This window comes from Orcinus orca, chromosome 2 (genome assembly GCF_937001465.1).
Source record: "Orcinus orca chromosome 2, mOrcOrc1.1, whole genome shotgun sequence".
NCBI lineage: Eukaryota > Metazoa > Chordata > Mammalia > Artiodactyla > Delphinidae > Orcinus > Orcinus orca.
This window is the reverse complement of record NC_064560.1, coordinates 154,005,688-154,019,321: the sequence shown is the minus strand read 5'-3', so window position 1 is coordinate 154,019,321 and position 13,634 is coordinate 154,005,688. Positions and strand designations below refer to the sequence as shown.

The 13,634-nt window shown below is 38.9% G+C and overlaps 1 protein-coding gene across 7 annotated transcripts in view; it reads left to right on the top strand.

Moving 5' to 3' along the window:
- FERMT2 (FERM domain containing kindlin 2) overlaps window positions 1-12,272 on the top strand; it is a 98,891-nt gene extending 86,619 nt beyond the window's left edge. For 3 of the 7 annotated variants that reach the window (XM_049704890.1, XM_049704888.1, XM_049704898.1), the window contains 7 exons: window positions 5,707-5,813; window positions 5,951-6,172; window positions 8,204-8,227; window positions 8,747-8,767; window positions 9,422-9,546; window positions 9,876-10,017; window positions 10,989-12,272. In XM_049704890.1, coding sequence (XP_049560847.1) covers window positions 5,707-5,813; window positions 5,951-6,172; window positions 8,204-8,227; window positions 8,747-8,767; window positions 9,422-9,546; window positions 9,876-10,017; window positions 10,989-11,162 — 815 coding nt within the window. In that variant the 3' untranslated portion in view covers window positions 11,163-12,272. The remainder of the gene's footprint in view (window positions 1-5,706; window positions 5,814-5,950; window positions 6,173-8,203; window positions 8,228-8,746; window positions 8,768-9,421; window positions 9,547-9,875; window positions 10,018-10,988) is intronic. The other 4 variants (XM_049704894.1, XM_049704902.1, XM_033404764.2 and 1 more) reach the window with 2 other exon arrangements.
- The last annotated feature ends 1,362 nt before the right edge of the window (window positions 12,273-13,634 follow it).

The following is a 13,634-nucleotide window of genomic DNA, read 5'->3' as shown; positions in this document are numbered from 1 at the left end:
TCACCAGTGGGTTAGCCACCTGCAGGGTTTAGCTGAGTTCTTTCCCTTTCCCAACACCTCCTCCCTGCACATTTTCGTCATCTTCAACACTGCTCTCGTCCTGGCCCCTGGGGCAGCCCCAGGATACCCCTCTGAGGCTCCTCCTAGCTGACAACCTGAATCTCATTGGTTTCCTCTTATTTCTTCAGATCCAAAGCTGTCTCAGAACAGGGGCTGGTACTTGAGGCACACATTGCTGGACCTGTTTCTGCGGTCCTGTGGCAGCTGTGGTGGGCTTGCTTCCTGTGGCCCAGACTGAGCCTGGCCAAGGATCAGAGCTGCTGGTTTTGGTCTTTTTTTTTTCTGTTCAGGTCTGTGGAGTTCAGCTTCATTTGGTTTTAGTGAGTTCTGTTGGTCCTTCACACTGCTCCTTCACCACTCGCATCTGTTGGATGCAGTGGTTCAGGTGGTAGGAGAGGTCCCTCTCCAGGTTGGTCTCGTTCTTCTGTGGCTGGAGGACATCCTGCTGCCTCTTTCTGTGATTCTCTGCAGCCTTCATCTGGTCTTGCAGATTGTTCATGAGCCTCTCACTCGCGGTGACGTTACTTAAAACTGCCAGCTCACTTCCAGTGTAGATACCACTTCCTCCAGGAAGCCTGCTCTCCACAGGCTCCCCAGCACTCGCTGCCCCGGGCACCCAGCATGCTTGGTGGGGGACGCGGCAGGTTGGCTCCTCGCTGCTCCACACTCCTTCTACTGTGCCTTCCCTTACAGCAAAGCTGCAAGACTGAAATACATCTTCCAGACTCATTTCCAGTGGGATTTAGACTCCAGCCAGATGCATTCTTGTGAGACTTGAATTCCTGAGTTAAGGGGTTGGAGAGGCAGTTAAGAAAGGCGTTAGGTGCTTCCGGGCTCTGGAGTTACATCTGTAGATCTGTATTCTTAATTTTTCTTAGTAAATTGTGCATTAGTATATTTTTAGTATATTTCAACACGATGTCCAAATCTCTACCCTATCTCTATTCTGCCCAGTAGTCATCTGAACTATTGCTGTGTAGTTACACACATTTTAATAAATAGTACCTCTGCCCTGGGTAGATGATTGCTGTGCCCATGTGTTGAAATTCTGTAATTTTCCTAAAACTTTTAGTTAGACTCACTGTCTTTTTCTCTAAGTCACGAGTTTAACTTTTGAGTCTTTACCATTATTTTTTACTCTCAAAATCTATTGCAGCTGTCCTCTTGCTTCCCTTTGTCGCTGCTCAGGACCAGCTGCAATTGTCCACTCTTGATTTAGAGACTTAATCTGTTTTCTGGCCCCTGTCTTCTCTGTCCCTATTACATCCTTAGTCTTCTCCTTCTATAACTGAGAAGTTAAGTCCCGGTATGGAGAACAGCCTACAGGGTGTCCTAATCCCACTTCTCCCAAGTCCTCCCAAGGAGCACTTTTCTAGCACATCACACTGGTGAAGGTAACACTAGACTAAGAATCAAACGGCCTAGATTCTGCTCTGCCAGTAAACTAAATCAAATGGCCTAGATTCTGTTCTGCTCTGCGATTTTGGAAAAGTAGCCTATCTGGACCTTAGTATCTTCCTCTGAGTAATAAGAGTGTTGAACTGGATGCTCTCTAAGGCCCCTAAGATATCTAAAATGCACAGTTCTAAAAAGTGCAGTTCAGCAGATGCTGATTGATCTCCTGCCATGAACTGTGCCAGGTAGAGACAAGAGCAAGAACAGATTACAGTCGCATCCTTCAAGATGTTTTAGAGCATGTCAGGAGATAAACAGCTACAATTCGGGCAGTAAATAGTACTTTAAAAAGTAAGCAATAGATTAGAGGAGCAAAGAGGTAAGGGTGCTGTACCAGTTAGTCTTCAGTGACATTGGAGAGAATTAGGAGAGACTTCATGGGGGAAATAATGTCACAGTTATGATCCAAAAGAGAAAATTGTGATCTGTGGAAGGAAGGAGGAGAGTTGGTAAAAGAGGCTGGTGTGCAGATGCGTGGAGAGAAGCCTCCGCAGTCACAGGGCGGGTTGTGCTTCCGGAATATGGAGTTTAAGCGGGGAGGATGAACCCTCCCTTATTAGCTGTCGAGTCCATTCCTGCTAGCTATGAGAGGTAATAGCAGAAGAAATGGGCAGGAATTGGAGGATAAAATTGTTAAGTTTTTTAAACTGGCAGCAATGAAGTGACACTGAAAGATTATTATGAAAATGATGGGATCTATCATACTTATATTGGCTACAGGGTAGAGGAGTAATTTTAGAGCAGTGATAGTGATCCAAATTACGTTTATCAATATGGTGGAGAAAAGGGCGCAACTTCATCAGATTCTGAGGAAGTTCGATCAACAGACTGGGTGATTGACCTGGGAGAGGCTCGGGGAGGGACTTGATTCTGGCTTGTATAGCTGGGTGGATAGGGTGGTATTGAGATTGAGAATATAGAAGAGATGAGTTTGGGGGGGAAGATGAGCTTAATTTAATTGGGTTATTTTAAATTTGAGGTGCCGGTGGGATATCTGTTTGGAGCACGGGCGAGATCCATGCTGCAGATAGCAATGTGGTAGCAGTTAGTATTAATGGTAGATGTAGCCATTGGAATAGTTGTCTACAATATGAAAAGGCTAAGAGCAGAACCTTGCAGGACACCCATGTTTAAGGGACAGGGCAGATTAGAGGAGGAGGAACTTGCAAGGGAAATAAACCACAAAAAATAATATATAGGAAGACCATGGAAATGAGGCATGATGGAAGTTAAGGTAAAAGGTGTTTCGAAAAGGACAGTGTAGTCAATAGTGTCAGATGCTACAGAAAAGTAAGATTAAGCCTCCGTAGGATTTAGCTACATGGAGGTGGTTAGTAACCTTGATTAAGAACAGATTCAGCAGATTTCAATGGGCTTTTAAGTATGGGAGCCAAAGTACAGTCATTGAGAGGTAAATAGGAAACAAAGACAGCTTTTTGATGAACCTTATCTGTGACAGAGAAGGAGGAAAGAGGGCAGTAATAGAAGAGAGAGGTATAAGGTAGAGGAGAGAGGCGTTTTATGGTTTAAGATGAGAGACTCAAGGAAGTTAAATGCTGATGGAAACGTCACAGTAGAAGGAAAGGAAGGGAGGTGGGAGGAGATCTCTGTGATGGAGCAAGGCTCCTGACGGGTGGTAGAAAGTTCAGCCCACTCGGACGTAAGAGCCTTGAGAGGAGAGACACCTCTTCCACTGTGTGGAAGCAAGGGCAGCCAGGTTTATCTGCTTTGGTGGCAGGAAGTTGGGGCACCTCACTTTTGATGGCTTTCGTCTTCTTGGGAAAGTAACATGTGAGGTTGTCCCCTGAGAGTGAGTGGCATAGGAGGCCTGAGAAGATGTGAAATAAACATTGTTGAGAATGTCTGCTAACACAGAAGGCTTGCCAGTGTCAAGGGGCAGGCTAAGGTTGGGAATTTACGAATTTCTGGTGAAACTTATCTGCTCAGTTTTGTGATTTTTTTTTTTTCTCCCCCTTTCCCTCATAGAGTGCTCAGCAGCCAGAGCAGAGGCAAGTAAGTGGTAGATGGCTGGGTTGAGCTAGGGTTAAGGGTTTGCTGAGTGTGTGTAATGGAAAGACAGTGAGTCTGGGGAGTTGGAGGTGACAGCTGGTGCAGCGGGGTCCAGGCTGGACTGCAGAGAAGGAAGAGGTGGAAACATGATGGGGAGAAAGTGATGGGGTCACAGGATTGGGTCTCTCAGTGGAAGATTGTGATCAGAGTGGGCTGTTTGCATTTAATGCTTCAGAGAACTAGTAATTGGGTTACAGTGAGGTCCAGCATGTTACCGTGGAAGCAGGTAGCCTGTGCTTGGAGGAGGCGTGGGGCGAATACTGTCTGAAATGTGGCTACTGAGTGCCTCTGTGCTTACACTAGTGCCTGAGTTACCACTCACTTGGTCTCTCCTTTTTTAGTTTTTTTTGGCATTTTACTTTAAAAAGAGGTCTAATTATTATGGGCTTGGGTACTTTAAATCTACTTGCATGATTAATGAAATTTGTGGCAAAGATTGTGTATCTTCAGACATCTCTTTGTTTTAACTTTGCAGGTTAAACATATTGCCACACAACTTCCTAATTGTTTCTAATGACTGTATAGGAGTTAATGTGGTAGCTATTTATGTGGAGTAAATATTCTAAAAAGAAAGGAAAGAGGGGAGAAGGTCCATCAAATTAATGATTGAAGTTAATTCTGGAGAGGAGAGGATCTCTCCTTTATCTGACATGTTGTGTTTCTTTTATATGATACTTAAAACATTTATGTGATGGGGAAAAAAATGACAATTTAAACATATGTTCTTTTTGTGTGATAGATACATAGAGGTGTATTATCTTGTTCCTTGTACTCTCTGTGCCGGGAGAAGTTGCTCCAGTACAAGGAGAAAGGCAACAGCAGGCCCTGCTAACAGTTTACATTCTTCCTCATAGAGCCTACTGGATGGTCTTAACACGTACTGAGGTGACATAAGTACTAACACTTGGAATACTCTTTAGGGAGCTTTGACATCTTCATTATCTTATTGATCCTTACAGCATCCCTGTGAGGTCGAGTTTAAGGTCAGGATATTTGGGCATAAATAAATTGGACATGATTATGAAGTGGTTGAGAAGGGTCTGGAACCCAAATCTGTCTGCTTGCAGAGCTCTTCTTCACTATATTATACTGGTTACTAATTTATGCTGACCATTGTCCCGTTATCTAACTGGGTATATACATTCAATAAATCTGTGTTCTCTTCTGTAAAGCCACCAGCTCATGGTTAACAGAGTTGATTACATGGATTTTTATAATCCATAAATGTATGTATTCCTGAAAACTTGCCAGTAGAGTGAAATTCTGCATGCCACTTATTTTCATACTGACTTCCCATGTATATAAGTTTATGTTACCTTCTGTACCAGATGGACTCCTAATATATTGTGCTTACAGTTAATTTCTCATATGTACAAAGAAATGCTTAAGAAACTATTTTTGTTCAAATGATCACCCTCTGAATCGAACTACTTGTTAAGTATTCCAACACTCTGGAGTTTTGGAAGGAGGCCTGTGCCCAGGAGCATTCAGTTGAATCAGGAGATCCTGTGCCTCCCCTCCCCTGTGCCATTAAGCTTCTTGCTTCCACACAGGAATAGGAGAGGAGAGCAGTTGAGTTAGGGAGCAGTGGGGTCCTAAGGAGGCCCTTATGATAGGACTCTAGCTCAAACTGGGTAATCCACCCGAAACATGCTTTTTTTTAAAAGCATCATAAAAGTCATTTATTCTGACCCAAACACAATTAAGTTAGAATTTAATTATAGAAAGATATTTAAAAATCCCTGTACATTTAGAAACCTAGGGAAAAAATCCCAAATAACTTAAGATTCAAAGAACTGACTGATACTAAAACAATACATATAAAACTTGTGGGATGGAGTGCAAGTGTTTTTGGTAAAATATCCTTTTAATAGGACTCTTTGCTTCTCTTCTCAGTCAAGGGCCACAAACTCTGTGCAGTTAAATCTCTTGTATATCATATAGATCTGATTCTTTGCTCCACCCCCGGACAAAATTACTGAGCATAAGGAATTTATTCCCTGATTTATAGATTCCACGACAGCAAATTCAACATGTTAAGATGGCATAAAATGAGGGCTACCTATATTGGCTTGGGATTTCTTAAGAGTAAATTTGATCATTTTAATTTTTTTACTACAGGGTGTGAAGTTACCCCAGATGTGAACATTTCAGGCCAAAAATTTAACATTAAACTCCTCATTCCAGTTGCAGAGGGCATGAATGAAATCTGGCTTCGTTGTGACAATGTAAGTTTTCTGATTAAAAGTAAAACTCAGTGTTCTTTGCTTCCTTACTTAGTGAGTTGACCATTCATTCTTATATTTTATACTCAAAGGACCCCATCATGGGATAGATTTCAAACCTCAGTATTTCTTTTCAACAGGAAAAACAGTATGCACACTGGATGGCAGCCTGCAGGTTGGCCTCCAAAGGCAAGACCATGGCGGACAGTTCCTATAACTTAGAAGTTCAAAATATTCTTTCCTTTCTGAAGATGCAGCATTTAAATCCAGATCCTCAGTTAATACCAGAGCAGATCACAACCGATATAAATCCTGAATGTTTGGTGTCCCCTCGCTATCTAAAAAAGTACAAGAACAAGCAGGTACTTGATTCATTTTACTTCATCTGCTATTTTCTGCTCATTTGTTTTATAACTTTCTACATATACTTTAGTTTCCCCCTCTTAAACCCAACTTTTTCATTTTAATTGGTAGTCTTAATATCGTATCAGGTGGTTAAAACATAAAATAAGAAATAAATAGCTTTCAGTCAGTTTAAATTGGTCGTTTAAGAAAAGCCTTATTATTTTAATATGAAAGATAATGAGGTGGAATATTGGGAGCATATTTATTCTAAACAACCTGAGGAAATCACTCTGCTAACAGGATGTTCTTTCAGGAAATTGAATATGGTCTTACTGCATTGTGTTCCTTAATTCATGCAGCTTTTATTCCTTATATAAAGTAAGTCTGATATAAAGCACAGCCAGCATTTCCCAACCAAATCTGTGATGACTCTTCTTGCTGTCAAAATTGACTTTTTCAGCTTTGGAAATAAACTTTACGAGGGTAGATAGAGTCCACGTTGAACATTGTCTTTTCTTAACATTAACAGGCAAAACCTAGGCAACATTTGCGTAATGTGACAAAGTTTGGTAAATTTTCATTGAAACTCACTGCTTTTGTTCCGTCTGTCTAGAATTCCTTTCCTGGCAATTAATACCATAAGAGGATTGCTATTTAGGAAAAAGGTTCTTTGGTACAACGTAAAAGGTTCTTTGCCAGGGGAGTTTCACTTGGGATAGCCCCCAGTATTCTCTACACCCAGCATCATGCCATAAAAGGAAAAGGTTCCAGTTTAGGAGGGGAGTGAAGAAGAACTTTGAAATAAATATTTCATTTTTATCTAGTTTCATTTTTATTTTTGTTAAGGAGTAATTTTAAAACACTGGAAAGGCCCAATGATACATCCAGAACACTTACTAATTCTTAACTTTAAATACAGTCTTTATCATATGGATCTGAAATCACTTAGCTAGAAATGTTCAGAAGTTTTAATCACCAAGTATTCATCTTTAAGTTGCAGAGGTTGTGTAAACTGCATGGAAATGGTCTGTCCCACGGTCATATGAAGTGGGAGTAGTGAGGAATGGAGGAAATGCTGCCCTGGGGAGCTTTGTGGAATGTAGATTGTAAGTTAAAAAGGGAAAGTGAATCGAGTTCTAATTTCATTTTTTATTCTTAGTTAATTCATTTAAAAATTATTTATAAAGAGACTTGTTTCTAAAAGTGGATTCATTTGCCTTCAAAGTCAATGAATAGTTTCAGATCTTTAGCAATCTCATTTCACTATCAGGTATTAGGAAAAAAGATCTTAAAGTATAATTGTGAAGACTGCCAAATGTTGGTTTAGTTGTCAGACAGGTATTGTTTTCTCAGAAGCCTTTAAAATGATAGTTTTTGCTTTAAAAAGGTACTTTTCTGTTGGTGAGTTCTTGAATAGATGTCAGCTGAAAATTCTCTTGAGAACAGAGAATGTGTGACTGTCTTTAACTGGCAGGATGGCAGTATGTGTGTGGTCTGAGATTAAGGATCTTTCTAGCCCTGTCTTCCACATTGGCATCTTATCAAATGCACATTCTTTTTGAGTTCTCCTTTCCCTAACTAGACTTGGAGGTTGAGTCATATTATTGCCCTGACACCTAGTAAGTGCTGATAAGCAGTTTAGTTTAGTTTAGTTCAGTTTAGTTTAGTTGTGTCAGGTGTGTACTAGTCGTTGGACATATTGCTCAGTAATTGTTTGTTAACCTGTATGATCCAGTGGCACTCCGGGCTCAGGTAGGTCTAAGACGTGCAGGCCATGGGGTCATTCAGCCCTACCAGGGCATGAAGTCTTTGGGTCCATCAATATAGCCTTTGTTATAGTTAATCTACTTTAATTCCTAAAAACTATATATTAATTAAATTTGCTATGGATATTTTTTACATAGATGTCTCCCAAACTGGATTTTAACATTTCAAAGGAAAGAATTGTTCTACGTCTTATCCATGTTAATCCAAATTGAAATGGACCAATATGTTTATAGCCACCACTCCTACTGTAGTGTATGGCATATTTTTATTTTCCCTTCCAGGAAAAAGGATGCAAAAAACAGATGGTAATTGAGGGATTTGCTTTTCTTGTGTAAATAAGAAAACAGTATGGTCACTGCACTTATTTTATGCCTTCAACTTATTTCTGAAAAGCGGTGCATGGACATATTATCTGACTCAATATGAGACAACATTAAAGGCTTTTGAATATTAATTTTTATTTTGCTACTAAAATAATTAGCTTTTACCCTAACCAGTAAGAACTGGTACATGAAGGGGGAAAGGTTATTTGCTCTCTTCTCCCTACAAATTTCTACCCTTAATTTTAGTAACACTTAACAATCTAAAATAATGGGAAGTGTTCCTCAGTATTCTAAATGGAAAGTAATCGCTGCTTTCTCATTTTCATTTTCATGCTTGCATTTACTTTGCTTGGTTTCCATCTAAAGTAATTTTTTGCATGGTTTTTGGCTGGAATTTTGGTTTGCAGGTTACCGCAACTTTTTCTTTGCTTCATTGCCATTTTTTCTGATTGCCTTTTTTTCTCTGCTTCCTTTTTCTTTTCCTCGCATTGCCATCTACAGCCAGGCTATATAAGAGATTTGGTAAGTTCTCCATATTTACAAAAAAAAGAAAGAAAGAAAAAGAAAAGAAATAACTAAAAATATTTAAAGCCCTAGCTACAATCTCCCCTCATGGATTAATTTCCTTCTACTCTTTGAGGGAATAGTCATCCCAAAGTGAGTATAATTTAAATTAAAAAATTAACCTTTCTAATGATTCCTTTAGAAAAATTTTAAAGTTATTACAGTGATTTCAAGTACTTTAAAGCTGCTAAAAATATATATTATTCCTGCTAGAAACTTGTATGCCAGGTACTCATTCTGATCATATTATCTTGGTGCTGAATTTAAAACCCGTCATGTATATGAGGATTAGAAAATATAGTTTTATAATGCAGTATCATATGTATGTGTACTTGAATATGTCTCAAGAATGGCAGTTATGCAGTCCTAATAGTTCACTGTTTCTTGACATATGGAAACTAAAATTAAGAAAAAATATATATTGAGGTTTATTTTGGAAAGTCATTATTTTACTAAAATTCCCAAATGTAGCTTCAGATATTTTCTAATTCCAACTCTTGCAATACATAATTTTGGGTGGGGCACATAATTCAATGTTTTAATCTTTTTTGCCTTGATTCTACCATGAAAGAATAATATCTAATGGTAAAGGTGATGTTTAATCATGTTTAGATAACAGCAAGAATCTTGGAGGCCCATCAGAATGTAGCTCAGATGAGTCTAATTGAAGCCAAGATGAGATTTATTCAAGCTTGGCAGTCATTACCAGAATTCGGCATCACACACTTTATTGCAAGGTCAGTGGTTCTACTAAGCACCTATGTGTAAACCATAATCTGTGCCTTTTTACTTAATCTACTTCATATAATTAGAAATTGAACATTTAAAGCTACCTCCTGAGACCCATTAACCTGTTACACAGTAAAATTTAAAGAATGTTGGAATGTATTTTCTATACTTAAAATTGTTTCATCAAAAATTCAAAATGATTGCATTTCTGTTTTGTGCAAGAATAGCACTTTTTTTAGAATTAAAACACACGTGTCTTGAAGAAAAACAGACCAACATGTCCCCCTCCCACCCCCAACATGTTTTAAAACATTTATTTATGTTTTTAATGCTGTAGATTCCAAGGGGGCAAAAAAGAAGAACTTATTGGAATTGCATACAACAGACTGATTAGGATGGACGCCAGCACAGGAGATGCAATTAAAACCTGGCGTTTCAGCAACATGAAACAGTGGAATGTAAACTGGGAAATAAAAATGGTAAGCTGTAACTATGCTACTTGAATGCGTATGTAGTCCGTCTGCTAAAAATGAATGAATTAAGAAAAAGGCCGATAAATTCTATTCATTTCCTACTTAAACTTGCCTATTTCATAACTAGCCTAGATATTAAATTCTAAGAACGTAATTATATGTTACACTATTGCCTCATCTTTAAGGTTATCTTTCTATAACGGATAAATAGATAAATATTTCTCTTTAGATAAGTAGCAGCTACTCTTTATTGAATGCCTGTGCCAGGCATGATACTAGATGTTTTATATTTGTACCGTATTCTAAACCTCACCTCAGCCCTGTAAGGTTGATGGGTTATCCCCACTTTACAAATGAGGACACTAGAATTTAGAGGACTGAGGGCCGTCACTGTCCATGACCACACACTTAGTAACAGAATCAGGATTCAAACTGGGATACTTAGGGCTCTAAAGCCTGGCACATCATGCTGCCCCTAGCCTTGGAGTACATGATTATCATTTAAAATAAACAGGATGTTTTTACTAGTAAGTCATCTGTTTTAGGGTCGCTGGGTTTGTTGTATCGATTTCAGTTACTTCATAGAACCTTGTATTTCTGAAATATTCAAACATGAAACCTAAAGGTTAAATATCTAAAGCAGATATTAAACACAGGAAGTAGGTTTTCTCCCAGGACTTCAAGAGAGACATTCTCATTAATTGAATCACCAGAGACCATTTGGGAACCTAATGACCTAAGCCCCCTTGCATTCAGTCTTCCTTTTCAGAACAAGAAAACTAAAAAGGAGGAGGGGAGGGGCTAGTAAACTTTAGTTATGCTTTTGGACTTAAAGGCATTATTAGTTTAGGATTAAAAAAATATTTGAGGACCAGCAAGTATTTTGTGATAAGGACAGACCTTAAGCGCAGTAGCTTCACTTGGACCCAACCATCTGGAGTTTTGCAGGGACTGATCGTTCTCTGTCTTTGTTCTAGGTCACTGTAGAGTTTGCAGATGAAGTACGATTGTCCTTCATTTGTACTGAAGTAGATTGCAAAGTGGTTCATGAATTCATTGGTGGCTACATATTTCTCTCAACACGTGCAAAAGACCAAAATGAGAGTTTAGATGAAGAGATGTTCTACAAACTTACCAGTGGTTGGGTGTGAACAGAAACACTTTGTAATGAAGCTCCATGGCCATAACAGTTATTTAAGTTTAAAAGCTGTTTGTTATATGCTGCTTAATAAAGTAAGCTTGAAATTTATTATTTTATCATGAAAACATCTTTGCCTTACCAGACCAGTTAATCTGTGCACTAACAAGCACGACTATTAATCGCTGTCATGATACAATGTATGGACTTGAATATGGCACACGTTCCTTAGGGCCATGAATTGAAAACAAGTAGTGGGCAAGTCAGAAACAAAACATCACTGATTCAAGCTAGCCAAACTGTATGTAAGAAACTCAAGCCATCTACTTTAAAGCTATCCAGGGCTTAAACTATATGAAGTCTATTTATCATGTTTAATGCATGTGTTTTAATGTATGTTTAATTTGACCTCGTATTTTTCAAACAGCCTATACTTCTGGTCGCCATTTGTCGTCTGTCTGCTCCCACCCCCCCCCCCCAAATAAATCAGGCCTGCAGAAGGTGCCTGATATTTAATACTGTCGTTGTTTGATCTTGAAGGAAATAGCTGTTAGTCGTCATGCCTGGTTTGTGTTTGTCCTTGAATAAGCATGTATGTATATTGTCTTGTGTTTTTATTTTTACACCATATTGTATTACAACACTTTTAGTATTCACCAGCATATTCACTGTCTGCCTAAAATATGCAACCTTTGCATTACAATATGAAGTAAAAGGTCTATGAAGTATGCATTTTGTGTAACTAATGTACAAACACAAATTTTATAAGATTGTACAGTTTTTTAAAAAACTACTCACTAGCAAATGGCTTGGATGTTGCATCTTTGCAATTAATTAAATGCTCTTTAAAATATAATTAATGTGCAGTTTTAATATCTGCTAAATTAAGGATGACTTCATTATAGTCATGATTTGCCACAGTGTCCTTAACTCGAATGCCTGGACTGGCTGTGTTCTAGTCTGTTGCGCTGTTACAATCCGCATTGGTGCTAGTCAGAAAATTCCTAGCTCACGTAGCCCAAAAGGGTGCCAGGGAGGGGGTAGATTACCAGTATTGTTCAATAATCCATGGTTTAAAGACTGTATAAATGCATTTTATTTTAAATAAAAGCAAAATCTTTTATTTAATGTTTCTTTTGTACTTCTTGTTTTTACTGTTTACATGGCACTAACTTTGTAGAAGTGATCTTTTGCCTTTTGGAAGTGCTCTACCTGCATCTTGTGAGAACAGCTTGCTTAGTATTCTGTAATGTCACCAGACAGACATACTTAATCTCTAAGATGGAGTCTTCCACTTAAATAGAAACCCCTCATTTTTCCTACTACTTAGGAATGAACTGTAAAATATTTATATGTTAGACATGTAGCTATAAACAGAAATATGACAGATGAACTGCACTGTTGACTTGGGCAGAACTGGTTTTAAACAACAAAATGACTCAGTTTCAAAAACTACAATTTTTATGAATTTACTCCGTATTGTTACTGCTATCGCATCATCATTCAGACTCAGAACTTCAGTTCTGGACTTTTCTCCTTTACCCCGTGCAGTTAATCAGGGCAAGCCCTGTTGATATTTCCCTCATGCAGCCCAGTGTCTTTCATTTGTCATTGCTCTCACCATCCCCTGAATTCAGGTCTTTGGTCTGTGTCACATTCTCCATGGCTTTTCTTTGTACTCTAAGGCCAGGTCATAACATAAATTTAAGAGTTCCTTCCCATTAAAAAAAAAAAAAAGTAATAATATGTTCCCTTAAGTACAGATCACCAACTTGTACAGTCTCTTGCTAAAAGCCCTAAAATACATTTAGTCTATGGCGTGCCCGAGTCGTTGATGGTCCCACGGCCTCCCCACAAGGGAGCGAGGAGCCTCTGTGCCGACTTCCCTGCCTCTGGTTGCCCCACTGCCCTCCCAGTGATTTCAAGATTAATTTAGCCCCAGCACAGCAACAGGTTATGCTCTAATAACTCTTGGTTGCTTACAGCATAAAAGCTAAAAGTCCCCAGTTAAGTGCTCAGAGGTCTTCTGTGGCCTGTTTCCCAGGTCACATTTTTTCACCCTTATCTCCCAACAGTCTTCTGCATACTTCACTCAAACTGGGCGGCTGCAGACACACTTTGCACTTGCCCATCTCCATGTCATTCCCCAAACCTGGGATGTCTTCATCCCCAAAGCTTCTAGTCGCCACCTGTCCAAATCTCAGCATTCTGTAGCATTTTAGAAAGAGCTCAAGTGTTCTTTCTTCCATGAATACTTCCAAGTTTCCTTGTAGCCAAAAATTTTCTGTTAACTCTGAACTGCCATTGAATTTGGTCCTTATTGGAACTTAAGAGCAATCATCTTTATTGAGTATATCCTATTGCCCCTAATAAATGATTACTTCCTTGAGGACTGGATCTGAGCCTCATGGTTTCTACCATGGATCAGTTAACATACATTTAAGGATCAGTTAACATACATTTGTTTATTGAATATAGTTAACAA